The 23192-nt window shown below is 43.3% G+C and overlaps 2 protein-coding genes across 3 annotated transcripts in view; both read left to right on the top strand.

Moving 5' to 3' along the window:
• The first annotated feature begins 92 nt into the window (after positions 1–92).
• On the top strand, positions 93–2090 carry LOC142579312 (uncharacterized). Its single transcript, XM_075689379.1, has one exon. It carries the CDS (start codon positions 514–516, stop codon positions 1978–1980), a length of 1467 nt encoding a protein of 488 aa, XP_075545494.1. The 5' UTR covers positions 93–513; the 3' UTR covers positions 1981–2090.
• Positions 2091–2339: 249 nt separating this feature from the next.
• The window catches only part of LOC142579311 (TAF5-like RNA polymerase II p300/CBP-associated factor-associated factor 65 kDa subunit 5L), a 34235-nt gene continuing 13382 nt past the window's right edge, over positions 2340–23192 (top strand). The window contains exons 1-10 of one of the 2 annotated variants that reach the window (XM_075689377.1): positions 2351–2641; positions 2809–2966; positions 3412–3530; positions 4589–4718; positions 5514–5577; positions 5671–5725; positions 10549–10780; positions 12710–12895; positions 17870–17967; positions 21012–21093. In XM_075689377.1, the coding sequence (XP_075545492.1) occupies positions 2573–2641; positions 2809–2966; positions 3412–3530; positions 4589–4718; positions 5514–5577; positions 5671–5725; positions 10549–10780; positions 12710–12895; positions 17870–17967; positions 21012–21093 (1193 nt within the window). In that variant the 5' untranslated portion in view covers positions 2351–2572. Of the gene's footprint in view, positions 2642–2808; positions 2967–3411; positions 3531–4588; positions 4719–5513; positions 5578–5670; positions 5726–10548; positions 10781–12709; positions 12896–17869; positions 17968–21011; positions 21094–23192 lie in introns of both variants that reach the window. The other variant, XM_075689378.1, reaches the window with a different exon arrangement.

Here is a 23192-nt window from a genome sequence, read left to right as displayed (position 1 = left end):
TACTCTATTTGTTACTGATGATGATGGCACACCAAACGCCCTCGTGCGTCCTCTTTGGCCGCTTTTAAGAGTTGCGGAAACCAATCCCGAAGGCCGTGATTTTCGTACTGCTGAGGTTGCCAGCGTCGAAAAAATGCCGACTGAACCAAATGAAGTTCTGTATGCAAACAGCAAAGACCACGCATTCAAATCCATCATCTGCGCTCCCATACAATGTCTATGCACTGTGGTTCCTTATTCTATGGCATGTTCTACGGCAACGTTATATATGCCGAACATCGGTCACGATACATCGCAACGTTGCGGTGCGCGCTTTTAATAATGTGACCGGTATCCACAAGATATATAGGTAGTAATTTGTGCAGAGTATAAACAACATTGTAACAATGAAGGACTCTGCCAGCTATGGTATAACCATGTAGGAACGAAAAAGAAAGCACAGGAGCACTGGCCGTTCCACGTGCGCGTGCTAAGGGCGAGAAGCGGAGCACGTTCCGAGGCGAACAGGCACCCATGTCACCGACGTCCCGAGAAGCCGCCGCGCTGGAGAAGGCCAGCGCAGTCTCCGGCCGGTCGGAAAGCCACGGTGCCATAATTAAAACGATGCGGAAGAGAATTGGGGAAACAAATACCGAATTCGAATCAGGGACGTCACCCCCCTACGACGAAGACGAACATCCCAATCTGACCAGAGTCCAGCTGCGTTCCGCCACACCGCTCAAGCAACAAGCATTGATGCCCAACACGAATGACTACCGCGATTGCGAGCTCTGGCTCTACAAGGACCGGCTGGGCTGTGTGCACGGACCCTTCTCCGGCGCCCGCATGGCCTCCTGGTTCGCCTCCGGGTGCTTCCGCATGTCGTTGCCTGTGAAACGCACTTGCGACCGAGAGTTCCAACTGCTTGGCCAGCTTATCAAGACCTTGGGCCGGTTGCCGTTCAGCCATCAGACTTCACCAGACCAACACTGCAGCGCTGAAAAGCAGATGGTCACCGCAGGTACGACGCCGCCCGCACTGCCGTCAGACTGCAGCCCCGCGAAGGAAAAGCCGCCCTTGGGCTGCGACGACAAGATCCTCAAAGAAAGCCAGATTTCATTCGTTGACTTGAAGGAAAAACCACGCCCAATGATAACGATAAAGGCGCTGCCGATGACTGCAGCAAGGCACCCGAAGTGTCCACCGGCTGCTTTTGTACGCAGTGCCGAACGAGCCAAAGTTCCGCTGGGATTCCGCGATGCTGCAGAACTACCTGCTGAAGACAAGCGCACAAAAGACGGCACTAAAGGTGAGGTGAACCAGCACGAAGGTGCCTGGGGCGGCTATAAGGAGTGCCAGGCAGCAGCCCGAAGCTTTGTGACAGCAGCAGTGACGCAGCCAGCCGAAGCAAAGACTGCGGCCAACCGCCGTTCGACTGCCGCCACTACTACTGCTCCGATGACCTGGGCCAAAGTGTGCCAGAAAACGCCGACCAAGCCACAGTGGGAGGAGCCTGCAAAGCAGGAGCCCGTCGCCATTGAGAACATGGCGCGGTTCCCGTCGCTCGGTGGCAAGGCTTTTACAGACGCCGTGCAGAACAAAATAAAAAACCAGCAGCAAAGCCAGCAGTACGCATGGGCACGACGCATAGCTGCCGACCAGGATTTCACGCGCTGGAGCTACGACAGGCTGAGGAAGCTGCCGTCGTACGTCCACGTGCCGACTTTTTTCGAGCTGCTGAGAGACGTCGACTCCAACGCTGAAATTGAAGAGTATGTCCGCATGCACCTCGGCAACGGCGAAGAAGTCTCGCGCTTTGCACAAGAGTTCGTGCAGCGACGGTCTCAGTGGAAGCAGCTGACGGGCTGGAAGAGTCCGGCTGAGCTTCGTGCGGCGACCGTACGCGTCGACATGGCTTCGAAAGGCCGAAAGAAAACGCAGAAGCTGAATGGCACGGCCCTGGGCTTCGTGACGGCAGGAGAAGCTTTCAAGAAAGTGTGAAGGCCGTCGGTCTGAGCTTTCGTGGCCTCGGGGTTGCACAAACACTTTTTTTTTTTTTTCGACACCTGTGAAGACAGCACACTATAAAATAAAGTTGTTTTAAGAGTTCAGTCTTGGGTGAGGGAAGCTGCGTTGTGCTTATTCAGTGGCACCTCAGCCAAGAAAGGCTCGGTCAGTGAGAATGATTTTCGTTCGTACTATTAGCATTACTCTATGCTAGTACTGTTGTCAAAGGTGCATTTTCGCATCTCCCGCGTAGCCATTCATGGACCGCCGTGACCATGCGGTTCAAACAAGAATCGTACGGAATGAAAAAATTATGAATGGCGGCGTAAATGGTTGGGGAAACTGCACCGTTTTAGTAGAAACCTGACTGGTATTTATATAACCGTTCGTTTCACAGCAATAAAGTATGGCTCTCTTGCGGCTTTAGGCACTTTAGGCTTTAGCGCTTGTGTAGTTTACGCGTATCGTTGGCGACATCAGTGACTGCGATTTTGTTTTTCTTTCTGGCGCCGCGATGCAGCTCGAGCGCACGTTAAGCATTGGAAAGCGTGTAAACATGTGACATTAACTCCAATGATTGCCGACTATGAAGAAAAACAGAAGCGAAATGGTTGCTGCAGCAGTCGGTCGCTACTTGAAAGGAAGGCAGTACATGGTAATAACTATTTTAGCATTTGTTTGCACGGTGGGTGGTGAACGTGAGTTCGTCAAGTTGTCGTCCGCACATGAAACCTTTTGACAGAATATTTACCGCTGTCTCATAGCGTCATGTTTGATCTCATTCAAGAGCTGTAGATTGATCTGAACAATGTTGTACTGCAGGACTGCGATTCCTTCAAGAAAGCCGACGTGAAGCTGCAGCAAAGCGTAGCCGACTTTGCGTTGAACGGAACGGTGGCTTCCGAGACGGGAGCTAAAAATGTTCTAAGCTACAGCCCTGTAAATAAGGACGCTCAAGCCGTCGAACAGCAGTTTAGCAAGTAAGTTACTTTAATGCTTTAGCAGTTGCAACTTTCGGCGTTTACGACGAACCTAATGTTTTTAGTTCTTTATTTTCTTTTCCCAAAAAGTGCGGAACTTGCCAAAGGCTGCATCGTTAATCGTGTACCCACCCTGCAGCACTCGGTTTTTATCTTCAAGTACCTGGCCATCTACTCAAAATTACTTTCTCAGTGTCAATATATTTCCATAGAACATTGTATTTCTACGGTAGTCTGCTAACTTCTGAAAGAATTGGTACGGTAGCGCAGTTGTCAATGCTCGTCGTCACATTCACGACTGCTGAGTAGTTCTGTCTGAAAAGCTGTCGCTACCTGTTTTCTTTTTATCTGTAGCGCAAAAGTTGCTAACATATATATACATATGCCTTTAGGGGCATCTGGGAAACAATTTCGTTAGTAATGTCACTTTTTCTTTCATGTGCAGGCTTAAGAACTTCATTGCCGATGCCTGCGAGCCGTTCAAGTCTGAGCTCACCTTCATCCTTTTTCCAGTGTTTGTGCATTTGTACCTTGAACTCATCACCAATGGTCAGAAGTCTTCAGGTAGTAGTTGACATGGGGCTGTATTTGCTTGTGTTAGTCATCGGGCTGCCTTGTTATTGCTCAAATGCCTACAGAATAACAAACCACAAGTCAAAAGCTCCATATTTTCTTTCGTTTTGCATGGAACACTACTTCAGTCCGGCTGAAGCTGATGGCTTGTTTCACATGACTGGAGTATGTTCTGCAGAATGCATGTTTATAGCTGTTGTTGTATGGTTTATTTGAACTGGATGAAAATAAGAGAAAAAAAGGACACACTTTATAATATGCGCTAACAGTATTGCTGCCATACCTTATAACAAGTCTTGAGTGCTCTGGCAAATACAAATCTCAGCTGTCACAGCTACAAGACTGTGTGTACTTTTTTTCATTTGTCAGTGATGCTTGTGGTGTTGCTGTAAGGTAAAAGTATAAACCCCATGCAAGCGATCTTGTGCGCGACAGTAACAACTGATGCAATGGCGACGGCTGTCGTGTTCGCTCGTCGCCTACAAGTTGTACCTCTTGTGAGTGATGACTTTGAGCGACGTCTCCCCGGTGCTGCTGATAGGAAGGAACAAATATGCGTCGAAACTGGCATGACGCCTGCTTTATTAGTCTAAGTTGATGTGTTTTACTGTAAAAAGCACCATAGGATATTTTTAAAGGTCATCCAGTGGGTTCCTATCTTCGCGCACATAAAAATTAAATTGTTTGCCCATTCTGTGCGATAATTGGTAGTACTTGAGTGATGTACATCTAGTTCCGGCTTCATAGTCGCTCATAGCACTTCCGGGTGACGAGCAACAAATTCTGGATTTCTAGAACCGAGTGATCGAGCGACAAGACTGAGTGGTCTGTTCAAGTGACGGCCTGTTTCGTCACTCGAAGCTGCCGCTTGTCGCTGTCACGCACAAAATCGCTCTCATGGGATTTAGCCTAAACAGCTTGCATCTTCTGTTCCTGCTTTCTTTTATTTTGTATGCCATGGCCTAATGTGACTACTTTTAGGGGGATTCTCAGCTTTCTTCCTTGTGAGCTGACAAGACCTGTTTTCCTTTCTCGAATGGTGTCCACAGCTCAGAAGTTTCACAGTCGTCATCGGACCACATTTCTATCATCAGACCAATATCGTATGATAACAGACATGCTGCCCAGTATAACTTCTGCATCAGATGTACCATCCCATCCTCATGTAAAAGAATTCAGGTAATACACTTTACACTGCGATCATAATCAGTCTGAATCTGTTGTAAATTGTTTCATTGCAATCGTCTACTAATAGGGGTGTCAAAAGCAAACTGTATATTTTGTCACCACTGGGTTATGGTCAGCAGTAGCCCAACAAGAAGCATAAGACGTTTTGATGGACGGACTTGTCTTGACCTGTCATTGGCAGGTATCGTGGTGCTCACAGTATGTCGGAAACCAAAGTATGTCAGAAAGGTGGTCTCTGTGGTCACATTGTGTCATGCACTGTGCCAACAAAGACTCACCGCACTTTGAATGGCACCATTCGAGACTTAACTCTTGTAGTGGTTTGCTGCAGTGCTACAGAGCTGTGTGGTGCTTAATGAACATAGAATATGTGCATTGCTTCCTGTACTGTTTTACTACCATGAGAGCACCAGGAAATAACGATGAGTTGTGAATACATTTATTTTACTTTATTTTGATATCCCATACACTATGCTTGCATTCTGGAAGCTACTTAGCATAGTTTTGGCACCACCTATTTTTGTTACAGACAAGTACCTTTTTTCTCATCTTCATAATACTCGCAAAATTGAATGACGTCTACTTTAATTATTATTATGGCTTACTGTTATTGACATAATAGGAAAATAGTGGTGCCCCTGTAAACTGGCATATTTCAAAGTTGAAAGGAAATTTTAAACCTGATATTGTGATTCTTTTTAAGCACTTTTATTGTATGCAATGCTTCAGTAAGTGGATAAAAACATGCATGCTTATAAAATGAAGCCATTTCATTTTGTTTTTCAGAGAAAACAAGTATTCTGTAAAACTCTCAGATGACAGCTTGGAATATGTCTTAAATTTCCTCAGGGTAAGAAATCCCGTCCTGTCTGATAGGCTGTCTCATAGAGGGGCAGACTTTCCTGTAATCTAATTTATTGTTTTCTTTTTCTTTTTTCTTCAGGATAGTGACAATCTCATCCTGCTTCAAGTCTTCAACCTTCACATTGACATTGATGGTGAGAACATGCATGTTTACGGGGTGTGGTTTTATTAATTCAATCTTTCATCGTTTCATATATAGTACAGAAGTAGCTGTCATGAATAAATTACTTCATTGTCTAAACTGTTTTTCAGCACTGGAAAGTACTGACAGCCATGATAAAGCATTTTAGCTATTGCATATTTCTTTTAATCTAAGATCTCCATTACCACAAATCTGGGTTCTCTGTCCAATGTTGCAAGCAGTATCGTCATGGGTAAAATTGATACCAAAGGGGCACCAGTGGACTTCTTGTATAGAGTGCAATTATACTGCAGTAAACAAGAACATACTAACTGTACTATGCTGTACCATAAAGCAATTCTGAGGAAAAAATTATAAAGAGTCGCCAGAGCAAGGACCTCTGTGCAACAGAAGCTTTTTCCCTGCATGTCTTGAGGCTATATGTAATAGAACCATAGCAACAAGGTAATCATACTAACAAGTCACAGCAACAAGCTGTAAAAACAGCTGCATCTGCTAACAGCTCTGCTTTGATGGCGTTTCATAATCTTTATTTTTGAAACTGTCTGTGAATGCCTTTACAGACTTGCACTTAACATAACCAGAATGCACAACATAAAACCAACAGAAGCTAGCAAACAGACAAAAAGCATTAAGGTCGGTTAAAGAAAAAGTAAACTTACAAAAGAGAATGCTAACAGCTAGATACAGCTTGAGCTGTTATGCTTGGAAATGTTCGCTTATTGTATGTTCCCACCGTGATGTTACTTTACTTAATGTATTCTTTACTTATTTCTCTGAACAATTTAATACATCTTTCTCTCACTGTCCCCCCCCCCTGCACTAATGCCTTCTCTAAATAAATAAATAAATAAATAAATAAATAAATAAATAAAGTTTTGAAGATTCCCTGCACTGTGGGAATCAATGTTATGCGAAGCATTTTGCAGGAAGCTGCCTATGCAGCATTGCTTCAGGTTCCACAGAGCTTTACCAGGTTGACCAATGTGCTTGTGTAACTCCAGTATTTGTGTGGTTGACGTGAGTACAGTGAAGTAGAGTTAGTGCGAGTGCATGTCTGTGACGGCAGCTGCAAGACGACGACGATGGTAAAGACGAGTGAATGATTTCTACGAATGATAGAATTGATGTTAATGAGCGGCATGGAGGTGCGAGATAGGCAAGGAACGCAGAAGCTAAACACCCACTGATGGAACCATGTGGTATCACTTCGAGGACACAAACGAGTGACTTGAGGGTGAAACTGTCGCACAACAGGAATCCTGTGTCCTTTTATAGCCATTCGGACTAGTTGCATGGTGCAGCTGCTAACCGTGGCTGAGCTGTGATGACACTTTCACAGTGAAATTTGATGCCTCATTGTCTTACTTGGACACTGTGTGCGCCAAGAAAGAGCATGCCTCGATGTTTGATTAAGCAGCCTCCCGGTGACGATGAGAAGGGCCGTGCAAGACCAGTACAAGCCTTGGCAGGGACAAGTTGCTGTCTGGCACTCAGAAATCAATGCTTGGGGGAATTAAACTTGTTCTGCTGCCGAGACGTCAGGATTTTCTTACGCATGCCACCTGGTTCGAGCACAGATGGCATGCGAGAATCGAAGACAAGAGTCAGATGATGAAGCTGGAATGATGACGTAACAACTATCACAGCATCATGAACACAAGCATATAGTCATCAACCCAAGTTAGTAGACAACTTGGTCGGCATAAGTTCTTGTCATGGCAATATTATGCCCGCGTGCATGCATGCATGCATGTCATGAATTCATCTCATTCTTGTCATTCATGGGAATCATGCCGTGACTTGACGTACAGACCATGGTATTCATGCCAACAGATTTATTATATCGATGGCTTGACATGTCATTAATGTCAGATATGCATGGCATGTCATTCATGTCATGACTTCATTGTCATTCATGCCAGTTTCATTTTCTAACAAGTTATGTATCAGGATGGCATATATGTTATATATATAACATGGCATGCATATCATGATGTAATTGTCATGAATGACCTGAGATGATGGCATCGAGGTCATTTGTTTAATTGGATGTGTATCGGGATATGTGTGGCAAGATGTGGGCATATCATGACAAGAACGACATAGAATGACATCCTCATGCATGTCTTGTCATTAATGTCATGTCATGCAATTCTTGGAATTCATGTCATGACACATGTATCATTCATGTGATGACATTTATTTCAGGTCGTGTGCACATGGTTGTCATTTATATCCTGATATGTAGAGTTAAAGAAACGACCATGACAGCATCAATTTATTTGTACCATTTATGTCATAACAAATGTGTTGTCATGACATGATATGCGCTTGTATGTCTTGTCATCATGTCATGGCACACATGACATCATGAAAGCCATGTCAAGAAATGCGTGTCATTAATGACATGGCAGTTATGTCATGTCATCATGCACGCATGTCAGGTCATGCATGCATTTCATTCATATCCTGATATATAGTTAAAGAAACAACTATGACAGCATCATGGCATTCATACCATTTATGTCATGACATACATGCCATGTCAAATATAACATGTTGTTCATGTTATGTATGCATGCATGTCACGCTGCCCCATGCCTATATTGATATATATGCAGTTGAAGAAATGAACATGATGACATCACAGTGTAGGAGGCTAAATAGATAGATTGATACACTCAAAATGCCTGAAGTTCGCAAAGAATGCTTCGCATTAAAATATTTTGGTGCATTAGAACGCAAGTAATGGACCTCAAATATATCACGGATGTAGAAAGCACAAGGTCTGTGTAAGCCTGATTTTCATATGGGAAAGGGGAAATGATTAAGATGAGGTTTGTGCAAAGCACCAGATTGCATGAAATGAAATCGTGCAGCAATGGCTTCTGTGACATGGTAGCTTTTGTGAGACCATTTTAAATGCTTGCAACTTGTGCTCATAATGTTCCTTGAAGGATGATCATACATCAACTACACAAAGTATGTTAGAACAGCTTCAAGGTTTCTTGTATACCATATTAAGAAATTAAGCACCTTGTACTTCTAGTTGACCCTGCTTTGTTTGGTAACCATACTTGTTTAGAAGGCCAAGGATGGGGGTGGGGTAGAGATTGCCTGCAATGGAATATACTCATAATCATGGCATCTGGCGCAGTTGGCATGATCTTATTATCTGACACGTTCTATGCATAGCTGTGATTGACAAGCAACATGGTTCAGGGATGCGTGCTGACTGCAATGCTACAACCCTGCAAATGCTTCACATACTCTCTGCAGGCAGCTGCTGCTAAATGTGCAATCTCAAGGCATTTATTTCCTTGTGTTCATTGTTGTAAATGTTGTATGGTGTTCTCTATTTTTTCTGCATGCGTGATGTATGTTGGTTTCTTCTGGCTTGTTTTTGTTTCTTCAAGATCAAGTGTAAAGTCTTGGCATGCTTTTTGGGTCTTGGAGCATATCTTGAAAAACAAATAGCTTAGAGAGAGAGAGAGAGAGAAACAACTTCATGTAGTCACCTGCAGAACGACACCATGACTAAATGGCGCTGTGACGCGGGCCCTGATGTCTTCTCAGCGGGTGGTCTCTACTCAACTCCAGCGCGTGTTACTCCCACGGTCGGTCGCCCTAAGGGGCAACGTTCCGTCGGTTTCGCTCGGCCTTTGTCTTTCAAGAGCCGCCGAGACCTGCTGGACGGCCCAGGTTTGGCTTTCGTGGTCATAGCATTCCGCCGCAGCCGCGAGTCGCGGCAGAATCGTTGTACTTGTCCCAGCTTCGTCGGGGAACTTGGTGCAATCCCATAGAATGTGCGTCAGGGTGGCCCTCTCTCGCTGGCACACGCGGCACACAACACTCACATATAATTTCGTGTATAGATGAGTCATTAACACTGGGGTGGGTAAGGAACCAGTTTGCAATTGTCTGAACAGCACTGCCTCCGCTCGGCTCAGCCCCGGGTGGGGGGTGGGAAAGTCCTTCGAGCCAGGCGGTGGAACTGCGTAAGTTCGTTGAACGTCGTCATGCGGTCCTTGGCACTACACCACGTTGGACGGTCGGTTGCAGCGGAGCGGTTCGTTAGCGCTCGCGCCACTGCGTGTGCTGTCTCGTTGTGGTTATCGTGCTTCTCCGACGCATCGTTACCCGCGTGCGCGGGGAACCATTTGTTTCTAATATATCGATTCTCTCGTAGCAGGTCAGCCGAGCACAGAACGCACACAGCCTCACCACACACTTTGCCCTTTGCATAATTCCGCACTGCACTTCGCGAATCGCACAACACCGTCTGGCACCCGGGGTCGGCAATGCGCAGGGCAGTGGCCACCTCCTCCACCTGACATTGCTTGCGAACCCGTAAGCTCGCCGCTGCCCTCGTCGCGCCGGACGACGCCTCGATGCCGGTAGCTACGAACACCGCGCAGTCTCCCTGGTATTCTGCCGCATCCACAAAGCTTGCATGCTCGTCCTTGGCGTGAAAGCCGATGAGGGCCTTGGCCCTCGCCGCTCTTCTCTCCTTGTTAAACTCCGGGTTCATGTTTCTCGGGATGAGGTCTACCTGAATCCGGTGCCGGGTGCCGTCTGGGACAGAAACGTCGCTACTCAACTTTTTCGCCCCAATACAATAGCTTAACAACTAATCTTGGATACTTTGTATGCACTGTGTTAGGTAATACATGGCTCTGTAATTACTAGATCACAAATTATCTAACTTGCTTATTAAATCATGCAGTACTCCACTAAAGAAGCCCACAATTATGAATATATAAATGAATGCAGTATTGAGCATGCTTCCTTATTCTGCCCTTCAATTTGCAGTACAGCTTCCTTATGAAAAAATGAATGGAGATGCGCAAGCCCTGGGTCCGCAGCAGCATTTGGGATCGTCAACAGCAGCCAGAGGGATCAGCGTTGATACTAAGCAGACACCTTCTGCTGAACTCTGCAAGGAATCGTTAACCTCCTTGCGTCAGGCCATCAAAAATGTCAAGGAAGGGGCCCCCTGTATTCCTTCCATCTGCCTCTATACAGTCAATGACCGACTGTCTGGGTGAGCTCAAAGTGGGACTTGTAGCAGCAAATGTCAAGTTATATTAGGCACCTTCTTTTGCTGAATGTAAAGGTGTGGTGTTTTACTATTACTTCCTTTGTTCCCAGTTCGTCTAAGTAGTGCTGTTCAAATAGAACAATTTTTGTAACTAATATAGTATATTGTCTTATTTCTACAGTAGTATTGAACACATAACAGACGATGACTAGGTGCTAAAAACACCACTTTCATGTCCTTCAGTACGTCTGATGCCATTCAGAGCCAAAGGTCTGGCCACCTGGGTAGCCTGTCAGTAAAAAACGAGTAAAAGGTGATCAGATTTTAAGAGGCCATAACGATGGCATTTCAGTTTTGTTCATTGCATCTACAGTTCTGAAAAGTTTCTCGTAGTTGGGTGGGCCGATTCCCTTGTTTCTCAAATTTTGAACACGAATTTCTCTCCCCCAAAAACAAAACAAATTTTCTGCGCGGACTGCTGTTATACAACATTGTTCCGTGGCAGTGGGCCATTCCTGAAACCTTGGCTTTAGCCATTGTGAATATCCAGAGTCTGGCTTGTACATTTAAACTTTGTTATAATGACATCTGACATGAAGATACCTTAAATATAGCGAAACCTTGAAATTTTCTATTAAAATTCGACCTTTTATGCAAATAAGTACAGTCACCGATAAATTTTTCTTACACGGAAAGGTGCCGCAGAATTTTCTGAATTATCAAGCAATCGAAGAAAAGCAAATTTGAATGAGAAAACAATTCATTTTGATAAATTTGGGAGTCGGCGATGATTGATACGGTTTCAAGCATATGCCTCGATGATATCTTCTCGGTGGTACGAATTAGGCGAAGCCAGCCATGCTTTCACATGCACTCCGCCCCTGCAGCTGATAGTGTTGCCCACACTGGGACAACGCTATCAGGAAAAGCAGTTTTGAGCGAATGCTTCATCTGCCTCTTGCTCCAATGGGTCACCCAAACTCGAAATTACGCAACCTTCAGTAGTAAACGCACGATAAGAACGCTTACGTGATGCCACAACATCCTGACATGCCCACTTTCTGCATACGCGGCAGATTACCTGTAAAGCAGGGTGCGTGACTGCGTATGCACTCAGCCTCACTTACAGCCATGTGCAGCCTAGGACTGGACGAGACATGCACAGACTTACCCCCACTCCCCTTCCTATCGCCCCCTCGCGCGTGCTTGATTGCGCTACTGCGAGCTCCCTCCCCTCCCCCTCTTTTCCTTTGCTGGCACAGGAAGGCAGCACTCGTGAAGCCACCATCTTTCTTCTCTCACCCTCGCACACTTTCACTCACATCTAAAGCACACAGTGCGCGGGGCGCGATAGGATCTTGTCACACTTGGGCTTTATATACAGAACATGATGCGGCTCCACTTCAGTGGTCGCTCTTGTCGCGCGGCACATGATTTGAGAGGTGCGTTTGCAAATAGCCCCTTGTAATTCAATCATTTGACCATCAGCATTGGCGGAAGTTTCCATTCATTGTCTTGGCATTCCTTTGTGGCGGCAGTGAAATGTCGTTATATTGACATGGCATACGAACACACTTCATTATATTGAGGTTCTAATACATGGTGTTCTGTCGACAAGAGGTTATGAAAAGTTAAATACTTTGTTATATCGAGAATGTTGTTATATTGAAGTTTGTTATACCGAGGTTTAACTGTATATCTATTATTTGTTATGAGCATATATTGATTACATGCTGACATTGGCAAGAAACACTTTAAATTTACTTTGTTATATTCTTGTAGTTCATTATATCAGTGTTCGTTATATTGATGTTTGACTATATTTTGCTTTCGCACAGTACAGTTTGACCATTAGATAACTGATGTTATAGAAAATTCCTGTTCTGAAATTGTCTGATGAAGTTTATCCTGCCATACTTTGCACACGAACAGGCTCTGTTCAGTGTCACAAGCAGAAGATGGCAGCCTCTTAGCATGTGGCTTCGAAGACTCGTCTATACGGCTCTGGAGTCTGTTGCCACGTCCTCTCCGGACTGATCCACCTGATGTGGACATCAGCAAAGTCAGGCTGTACTGTGATGCTGATGAGACAGACCACTTTGACACCCCTGACGAAAGGTTTGTCTAATATAAGACTGTCTTATGTCGGCCTTGGATGCATCATTTTGAAAGGGCTGTGTCACAGTCTAAGAAATGCGGCCAAAACACGATATGATGAATTGTTGGATATAATGAAGTGAATATAAATTTTGGGTTCTTATACTTTACTTTAAAATGAATGTTCTGCTACTTATAAGGAAACTAAAAATTTAAATCCTAGATAATTTTGGTTACAGTTAAGCAAATCTTTGTTTTCTTGCAACTCAAAATACAGCCGACTTCCATTAATTCGACTTTGACGGGACTGGCGAAACTGATAAAATTATCCAGCAGGTCAAATTAAACAAGGTGCAGAAACAAAATGCCAAAAAACACTGCTGATTCATTTGGCAGTATTTACCTGATTCCGACATGCTCCCGAATCAAAAAGGCGCCCACTTTGTGTTTGTCCAAAGTAGTAAACTAATGTAGAAATTACATAAAAGCTTCTAAACAAAGTAAAAATCTAATGCGCAGCTAATTTTTTAACCAAAACAAAAATTGTTGTATAATAGTGGCTGGTTTTTTTTAATGTCAGCTTCGCCAGAATACATTTGTGTTTTGCGGCAAAATATGCAAACGTTGCGAGAGCGGTTTTGTTTTCGTACCCAATTGCACCGTGCAGGCAGTTTTTGGCGCAATGTTCTTTTTAAAAAAATAGGTGCGCCTTGGAATAAAGTAAGAATCATAATCAAGCATTGTGAGCTACAGTTATTGCTTGAAAACCTTCCAAGGGCAGGCCGAAAATAGGTGGTTTCGACAACAGATGCCGTGTGTTCAATGCATTCACTGTGCTCTAAGCCCCGCCAAGACAGACGCTGCCACTAAAGGGGTCACTATTGAGTTCATCATAGGGGTCAGGTATGTGTGTGTTATTTGGTCAAGTTCAAATTATTCCGGTGAAGGCCAATTTTAGGATTGAAATAACAAAACTTTGGGTCCATAGAAATGCATGGGTGCCAGCTGGGACCTTTGGTTTAGATCAAATTAAGCAGAGAATCTAATTAATCGGAGCCAAATTAACAGAAATCTACTGTATGTACTCTGGCAGCGAGAATGTGAAATACTCAGCAAGAGCAACTTGAAGTTGCACATTTTAGCCAACAGTCTGGCTTGGCTGGTCCAAGCCAGGCCATTGGATCAGCACATTGGCAAGCCAATGTGCTGATCCTGTGGGGTGAATCAATCACTGGCTGCATATTAATGAGAGTGCTTAGCGTGTGTTTGTTGTAATTCAGCGTAATTTGCATGCTAAATATTGGCATGGCAAGCCACCGTGATTCTTTGCTGACCCATCAGGGGCATCATGCTTGCATTTATTTTTGCATGGACCTGATCATGAACTTATTTTGGAGATCTGTGGATGCACATTTCTAGTAAATGTAGAATAAACATGGGCATTTTTATGTTGGATACAACTTCATTGTAACCACGTTTGACTGTGTGAACAATGCGTCTAGTCAAAGCTTTTCAAGCAAATGGCATTAATAAAGAAGGCCTTGTTTTCATAGCCTTTGCTTCTTTTTCATTGCGCTTACTTTACTCGAAGGTGTATCGCTGTGCTGATGCAAAGAGATGCATTTGCTGCTCTGACCATCAGCGCACTGAGCTGTGGTATTCGAATGGTCAGCAATGAGTCGAGAGTGCAGGACATGTTCCTCCCAGAAAACGCGGCATGCCACTGTCCTTTGTCCCTCTGCGAATGAAGAAATAGTCCTTTTATAAATGGGACCCTGGCAAGAAGAGTGAGTGCCCCAGTTGAGCAGTAATGAGCATGCTATGGTCACACACCACATGTACGAACAACCGAAATTGTCAGCTGTGTGGACAAATAAGACGGTTCACTGCATAGACTGGCCTTTTGGAAAAGGTACAGGAGAAGGATTTTTCTGATCTTCTATCCAAAGTACCTCCTTGTCACCCCTGTCCCAATGTTGAGTGTGGGCTTCCAAAGCAATGAACTATTAACGAAATGGGCTGGTTGGTTTTTTCAGACGTGGTTATCACTCACACCTTAGGAAAAAGAGGTTGAGGAGTTTCAATGACAAGGAAGTCATGCCTCAGTGAGGAGAAGCCAGGGACGTGAATACACTGTATATAGTAAAACTTATCTAGTAAGGTCAATCTGCCAATTAGGTCCCCGTCAGTCATGAGAAAAGGCACTAAGAACAAAGGTGCTGTTAGACCATGCATTCACATGTGTCACTCACATTGTACAAATAGTAATGAAGGAAGAGGGAGTCTACATCGAAGTGATTTGCTGGTACATGTGTACATGTTGGTTTTGAAAGCACTTGTCTCAACATTCTTCATGTTCAGCCTACTGTAGATTGATCCATTGCAACACCGGATCTTGGAAGCCATAGTGTCAGCACAGTGGCACTATTGTTCTCTGCCATAATATGGTGGCACACTTCCTTACTATACAAAGAAATTGGGAGCAAAAATTTGTAGGATAACACAAAGGGCAATCAATGGTTTGCTATTTGAGACCTCAGCTGGCTGCCTGAGGACAAAAGCATACTGGAGCAAATATTTGCTGCAGGATGAGGAATGTCTCTGCTGCAGCAAAAGTCAGGAGACGACTCAGCACATAGTAATGGAGTACCTAGATATTAACCCCGCAAGAACCATAGGGAACATCCACCTTCCAGAAGCATTGAGATTCAAAGTTAAAAAAAGGTTAAAAAAAAAGGTTAATGCAGCCAGGAGAGAGAAGCCCGATTGTGCCGTACAGCACCATGGAAAACATGTGCATTGCATTCAAGGCATTGTATATTCTATACCTTTGTCATGTAATAGTGTTTACATAGGTCAAACAGGCCAGTGTCGAAAAAGCACTGTCAGGTCCTCTAGGAATTCACTATCGGAATTGCGACCGCGCTCCAGTCTACTAAAACATGACCATTCTAGTAGGGCCCAGGGCAGAGCGACATGCAGGATAATCGAAGCACATGAAATGGGCAAAATGAAAGAAACATTTTTTAGCTTTCCATCTTTGGCCTTATCGGAGAAAGAAAAGATGCATCTAGAATAGCCACCTTGAGTGCGATGTGATTGCAGTGACGACATGTGTTAGTTCTGTGCTGCATCTTTATATGTTTGTCTCCTTGGATTTATTTTTGATCCACTGTCATTGTATAAATAACTGTTTAGTCGAAAGTTAGCACTGTGTATGTGTCTTCTAATTCTTAGTCTCTGTCGTGTTGTGCTGCTCCGTGTCTAGTATAGTTCAAGCAGGCCAGGTGATTATTCGTCACTGTCTCATTTCAAAAGGGATGCCAATAAAGATAATCATCATCATACATGAGATCCACCTAGTTTTAGCTCTGCTGGAGGCAGTGCTAGTCGTGATGTCTAAAGAAATTGGCCTCAGTCAAAAAGTGCTACAGAGCACATTTAGGTGTTCATCGTTGTTTTATAGTTTTATAATGGGGGGGGGCGGGGTGGATGTGTATGCATTGCAAATAATTTGCCATGATTTAGGTACCATCAAACCTTGATATTGAAGTTGTACTTGCTGCAAGAAACTGTGTAGAGTTGTGAATTTCATTAGATTGACATTTTATATTTCAGCAGTAAAACATTTCACAAATATTTAGAACAATCCCCATTGGTAGAATCTTGTCAATAGGCCTGTATAAACTGAATCCCACAACAAGCTTGACCAATAATTATGGAATGAAAACCACTGGTGCCTGCTGTAGACACCACGTTGAGATCAAAGCTTCCATGTAGACTGTGTATCACTATCACTGTGGCCCTCCAGTGCTATCTTGCCATTTTACTCATTTGCAACAATGTAGCAAGTCGTGAGGCCAAGGTGACATTTAATATGTTCGAAATATTATAAATTCTTTTGTGGCTCTTTAATACTGTGTCTTGTCTGGCCACTCTGAAAAATGTTTGTTTGTTTTTTCCTTTTCATTTTTCATTACTTTCGGGGTTTTTGTGTTCTTCTATATTTTCTTTTACCTGATTCTTCTTATGAGTACCTGGTCTAAACTCTCACTGACACCCAATATAAAGGGGAAAGCCACTTAGACCATCGTCATTATCGTCCACTTTATGTTGAAGCAGACTTTTTAATGTGCAGTTAGTTGGTACTCACTCAAAGCCCTGAGGACCACGTATATTTGTTTGAGTCATCGAAAGTTGAATAATCTAGTACAGAATTATGAGTTCTTGTGAAAAGATGCAACAGGGAAACAAATCTGTTCCTTGTATCTTGGCTTTATGAATACAGCTACAAATTATAAAGCTGGAGATACTTTGCAGAAGAGCAGAGAATAGAGAGCCCCCATGAATACACACAATCCAATGCAGCTGGGTCTGTCTGTAGGAGTATCTCATAGTGGCAATATCAAGAACTATTGTCATGGCTGCTTAAGCCTGCAAATTTCCTCTCATCAGCCACATTTGGCCGCATTGCTCTACGCTGGGAGGCCAGAATGTTTAAATTGGTTGATTTAAATGAAGCCTTATACCAATAGCTGGCCTCAACATATGCACGTATGCAATATAGGCCAGTTAAATCTTTGAGTTCCATTTTAAATATCAGTTCTTGAAATATTGTAAATGAAGTTGTAATGGCAGTTTCATCAGAAAATTAATTACAGGGTTGTATGTGCCAAAGCCAGGATCTCATTATGAGGCACGCTGTAGTGTGGAACTCCAGATTAATAATTTTGAACACCTGGGGTTCTTTAATGTGCACCTAAACCTAAGCACACAAGCATTCTTGCATTTTGCCCCCAATCGAAATGCAGCCGCTGCGGCCAAGATCGAACTCACAGCAGTGCAACACATAACCACTGGTCTACCGAGTTGGGTGGGCAGTTTCATGTAAGAAATAAAGTTCCCAACTAACCTTTCCTTTGCACACAGGTATTTGGTTTATGGGGACTTGTTGTTGGGGCGGCCTGAAGAAAGTGTTTTGTTTCACTCTGCCAGTGACAGCAAATTGCTGCGAGGCCACAGCGGACCTGTGTATGGCCTTGACTTCCTGCCTGGAAAAGAGCTGATGCTGTCATGCTCCGAAGACACCACAGGTAAGTGGATGGTTTCCACTAGTGGTAGCTTTGTATGGGGCACACATGGTGTCTAAATTTCACCATCAGGATGGGGCTCATTTGTAGCATCAGAAGGAGGAGGAGAAAAAATAAGTTCATGCCAAGCCAGAACCACAGTGCCAGGTGTGGATCTTCTGATTCAAGTCATGCTCTTAATTACAGCATGTATCTACTGTTGTTAATATGGCTTGTGAATTATGTCTTGCTGCATATTTGCCTTCCCCATGTATGTAAATGTGAGATGCGCTAGTGGCACCGAAACGTTTGTGGGAAGCAGGATTGGTGAGATTGCTGAATTCTTGTGTCGCATGGGCACAAGGCTCAGAATTGAGTTTCTCAATCTGCAGTAGTACTACGTGTGACCAACACAGGATTACAATTTGTTTATAGCTTGCGTGCCTGAAGTAAGAAAGAATGTTTATGGGATGTGGGGCATGGGTTATGGGTCATGACTCATGGGTTGGAAAAGATAGCGGGCCAAGGATTGCAAGAAAAAGCTGTTTCTGTTTCAGGAAAGTATGGTGTTGGGCTGGTTGGCGCACAGTTGTAAAAGTCTGTAGTTCAAGAGAGAAAGAAAGAACAAGTATACCTTTTGCACCACGCACATTGACAGCTGTGCATCAACCAGGGTTCCCATCTTTGCCAAGAAACCAGTATAGAGTGGGGGTTGGGGGGTGTTTTTGCAAAGAGAATTGTAAGTAAATATACAAACAAAATATATGGAGCAAACTAAATTGGCAATGTGCCAATTACAAGCTTTATGCAATTAAAGTTTACTCGAAGCCACTATATAAAATTTGGTGCACTCGTCAGTCATGTAGTTGGGGTTGTGTGGGGGCTGGAGATTGAGCAGTGTGTGTCCGTTTCACTTATGTAGCCCGAACTGGTCGTGTCAGCTGGCAAGATAAGCACTGGCAATAGTAGATTACTGAGGACATGTATTGGAGAGATGCAGAGGATGTGTTTGGACTTGTCAGAGAAAGCTCAGAAGAGAAAAAAAGGAAGCTAAAGGGTGAACAGCTCTGTCACGCAACGCAGTGGTGAAAAGTTGAAGGAATTAGCAAATGCACTTGTGTCTTGACAATTGTCTACAATGTATGAACACCCAACAGAGTGTTTGCGATGCAGCTTATAATGTCCTAATTCAGGGACAAATACATTCACACAATTTTACCATGAAACAAAATAGCAGTCACAAAAATAATATACACTACCATACTGGAAAATGGCAGGCTGGTGTGGGATTCGAACATCATCAGAAAAAGAAATGGCTGTGTCGTTGGAAAACCAGCCAGGTGGCAACCTACTAGCTAGCTCTACTGTACTTTGATGAAACAGAAATAGAGCTGTTTTCTTGCAGCCAGCTGTAAAGCATGAGACCATTTGGTTGGCTTCTGTGGATGCTGCAAAACAATAGAATTCTCTAGTTCGACCCGCCATGCTTGCTTAGTGGCTTTGGTGTTGCGCTGCTAAGCACGAGGTCGCAGGATCAAATCCCAGCCATGGCAGCCACATGTTAATGGGAGTGAAATGCAAAAGACACCCGTGTACTTAGATTTAGGTGCACGTTAAAGAACCCCAGGTGGTCAAAATTAATCCAGAGTCCTTCACTGCAGCGTGCCTCATAATCAGATTGTGGTTTTGGCACGTAAAACTCCACAATTTAAGATTTAATTCTCTAGTTGTCTGAGTGTGTAGCTTGGAACCGAAAAGCAGAAATAAAACTTGGCTGTGTGAGCGTGCCATTGGACATATCAGTTTCAGCCTGTGTGAATTTTTAGGGGGCACTAGTGAGAAAAGTTAGCACAACACAAAGAAAGCCACTCTTGCCCTGAATAGAGACTTGGCAACCCTGTAAAGGGGGAAAAACAAAAAAACTGGTGGCGCCACCAGCTTGAAGTTTTTGCACCAGCTCAACATTATGTCATGGATTTCAATGGGCGTAGTTAATTGCTTATTGGTAAATACGGAGTAAATTCTGGAAGAGCAGAATACTGAACTCGGAAAGTTTCAAGAACGTTTACCGAGCCCACAATGGCCCATATACAAACATGTGCTTTGAAATGCATGATGTCACACTGATATACTGGCACTGAGGTTAAGATGCAAAATTCAAGAAAGGAAACTGACCTTGACTTTCTCTTTTAATAAACAACCTATTGCCACAAAATTAACGTATATATAGTTTTGAAAGAATGCTTCAGCAATCTAAACCGACTTAGTGCTTCTCTTTAGTGTTCTTGTCTTGGCATTTGTAGGGTCCAGGCTTTTTGTCCTTGTAGGCACTATACAGGGTGTCCCAGCTAACTCTAGCTAGAGTTTAAAAATATGCGAATGCCACGAAGTTGGACAGAACCAAGGTTATGTTGTTTGCTGTCGCTTGGAGATTCTCAGATTAATTTTTTTCATGCTACCTAATTACATAACTAGTCATAATTAATTAATCAACGTCTCAAATATTATAATTATATGAAAATTGTGAATGCAAAATTTGTAGATCAACATGAAAAACTCCCGATACAGCTTTCTGTTGCTCAATATGTGCTACGTAAACATGTTTTTCCGAGCGTGAAAGAAGCCCGCAAATGCACGCAAAGTGCCTTGACTGGCCAGTAGCGCGGCAATTTTACGTGCATTTGTGGGCTTCTTTCACGCTTGGAGAAACACTTTTCTGTAGCAAGTATTGAGCAACAGGAAGCTGTATTGGGGGTTTTTCTACAATTTTCTCGTTGACACTTTTCATATAATTATAATACTTGAGAAGTTGATTAATTAATTAGGGCTAATTATGTAATTAGGTAGAATAAAAAAACCTGGGTATCTTCAAGCGACGGCAAACAACATTACCTAGGTTCTGTCCAGCTACGTGGCATTCGCATATTTTAAAACTCTGGCTAAAGTTAGCTGGGACACCCTGTATAAGAAATAAATTTATTGATACAATACACTTAGCATACTGGTAGACACAAAATGCAGTATTTGCAAAGGTTTTTTTTATATGGTTCTTATTTGTTCTTTTGCAGTGCGAGCATGGAGCTTAAAAACGCACAGCAATGTTGCCATTTACCGAGGTCATTCATATCCTGTCTGGGACATTGACATTGGGTATGCCAGGCCTTTCCTTCTGGATTTGAAATTTTGCTTCACCTATCCCAGAGCTTTGCACTTTCTCAGTTACTGATGCTGCTGTTTTTTTTTCTGAAACATTTTGGACCAGGAGCAAGTGCTCTTGAAACATGGAGCCGAGCCATTTGAATGTTACAGCTCTTTTGGACCTTCTCCTTGTGCTTATTTTACACTGTGTTTAATTTGATTCTGCAAAGCAATGCTAGATCATTTCATGCTCACTTTGTTGATCTGTTCTCTGTTGGCACTATAGAAATGCGTACATCTAGCACTTGTGCTGTCTTGGCTGCGACTGAGACATGGTGCCATTGAGTGTGGGGTTGCAGTGCCTTGTGAAATAAAGTAGCTCTGGCCCATATTTTCAAAGTTGTAGAAACTCTAGCACATGCTTCCTACACTTGAAAGGATGAGGCTTAGCCAATATGTATGTTGGCAAACACTTCTAAGATATCTTAATTCGATAATAAAGTTGTCTTAAAATGCCAGACCTGGTACTGTATTTCGACAGTATTGCGACGTCATGACACAGAGCAAAATTTGCTGACGCTGCATCGCAGTAAGGCTAGGCATGATAATGTTACTCATAAGAAAGAAAGAACAAGAGTGTTGTGTACATTTCTTCTGGCTATACTCATATGGCAGCCGTTCTCATAGCAGGAACAGGGCAGGGTAAGCCAGTGTATCCTGATGTTGTGACACACCAGTCTCCTTGGTACCAAAACGAGTTTGTAGAAACAAGTATTATAGCAAATTATTTGAGACACTGTGATGCCTGCCAGTGTTTTTTCTGGGGTTTAATGGGTTTGGAGCTTCATTTACCTTGATTTGAATTGCTCACAGTGAAGGGCGCTCTTAATACACCTGGCCACAAAATTTTACAGACCAGGGGATCCCGTGAAACGTTGAATTTCCGAGCAGTCTATAAAAGTAGACAGTAAAACAATGCATCACTATGTTGTTCATGTAATCTAGCAGCGACTGATAATGCAAACACCAGGCACTGTTGTGAGGCTGCTGATATATTAAATCTTTCGTTACCCTGCGAAAATGGTCATTTTTCTTTATATGTCTCGGAAAAGAAATTATTTACCACTGCAAATAATATCTCAGCACACATTACAGCATAGCATATTGTGCATAATGAAATGCACTTTCCAAGAACACGCATTGCCAAATAAAAAAAATTATTAGGTAAGACATAAAAATTCTAGAAAGTGCCATTTTCACTGCCAGTTGATAAAAACAACAATAAAGAAACATGATATCTACAAAAACATTAATATCAAAGGAAATTCAGAATATACATTTCAAAAATAATTAACACAGAAATAGTCTCCAAAAAAGTAAATGCTCATTACACCGCCGTTCTTTGGATACAAAAAAAACTAAGACCAGTTTGTCACTCATGCCATGCGGTGAAGCAGTTCCATGATTTTGTGAAGCATAGATGCACTCCGCACTTTTCCCACAAAACGTCTGGTTTTTGTTCAGCTTTGCAGTCCTCGTAACAAATTTTGCAGTTCTGCCTTTTCGGCAGCTTCTGAAGATAGTCCGATGGGAAGTCCAAGGAATGTACTTCACCAGTTTGTGTAGAGTCATGCACCTCTTCCAGGACAGATCGCTCTCAGCATAGCTGAGCAACTACAAGATTATGCATCCAAGCATATCTGCTTGCATTTTCGCAGATTGCCCTTATCACTTCTGCAGAGAAGAGTAGAAAGAAATCCCATGCTGTTATAAACTGTCTTGCGCTGATCCGTAGTGCTGGGCTGAGGTGTGCTATGGGTGGACTTCTTGGTGTGAGTGGAAGTTTCTTTGCTGCCAATGCAGTACATCATACCCAAGTGAAGTATGCACTTAGGAGAGCAGATAGTTGGGCTAGTTGCTTGAAATCCATACTGAAAAAAGTTTGCGCGGAGACACGAGGACACTGACGAGAAAAGACAGGGACGAACACCCGTCCCTGTCTTTTCTCAGCATTGTCCTTGTGTCTCTGCACAAACTTTTTTCAGTATGAAGTATGCACCTGAAGTTAATCACTAGAGCTCTCAGGTTGTGCAAAAGATTGGCGGATAAGC

Source organism: Dermacentor variabilis, chromosome 4, assembly GCF_050947875.1.
Source record: "Dermacentor variabilis isolate Ectoservices chromosome 4, ASM5094787v1, whole genome shotgun sequence".
Classification (NCBI taxonomy): domain Eukaryota; kingdom Metazoa; phylum Arthropoda; class Arachnida; order Ixodida; family Ixodidae; genus Dermacentor; species Dermacentor variabilis.
The sequence above is the reverse complement of the archived record's forward strand: the minus strand, read 5'-3'. Positions and strand labels throughout refer to the sequence as shown.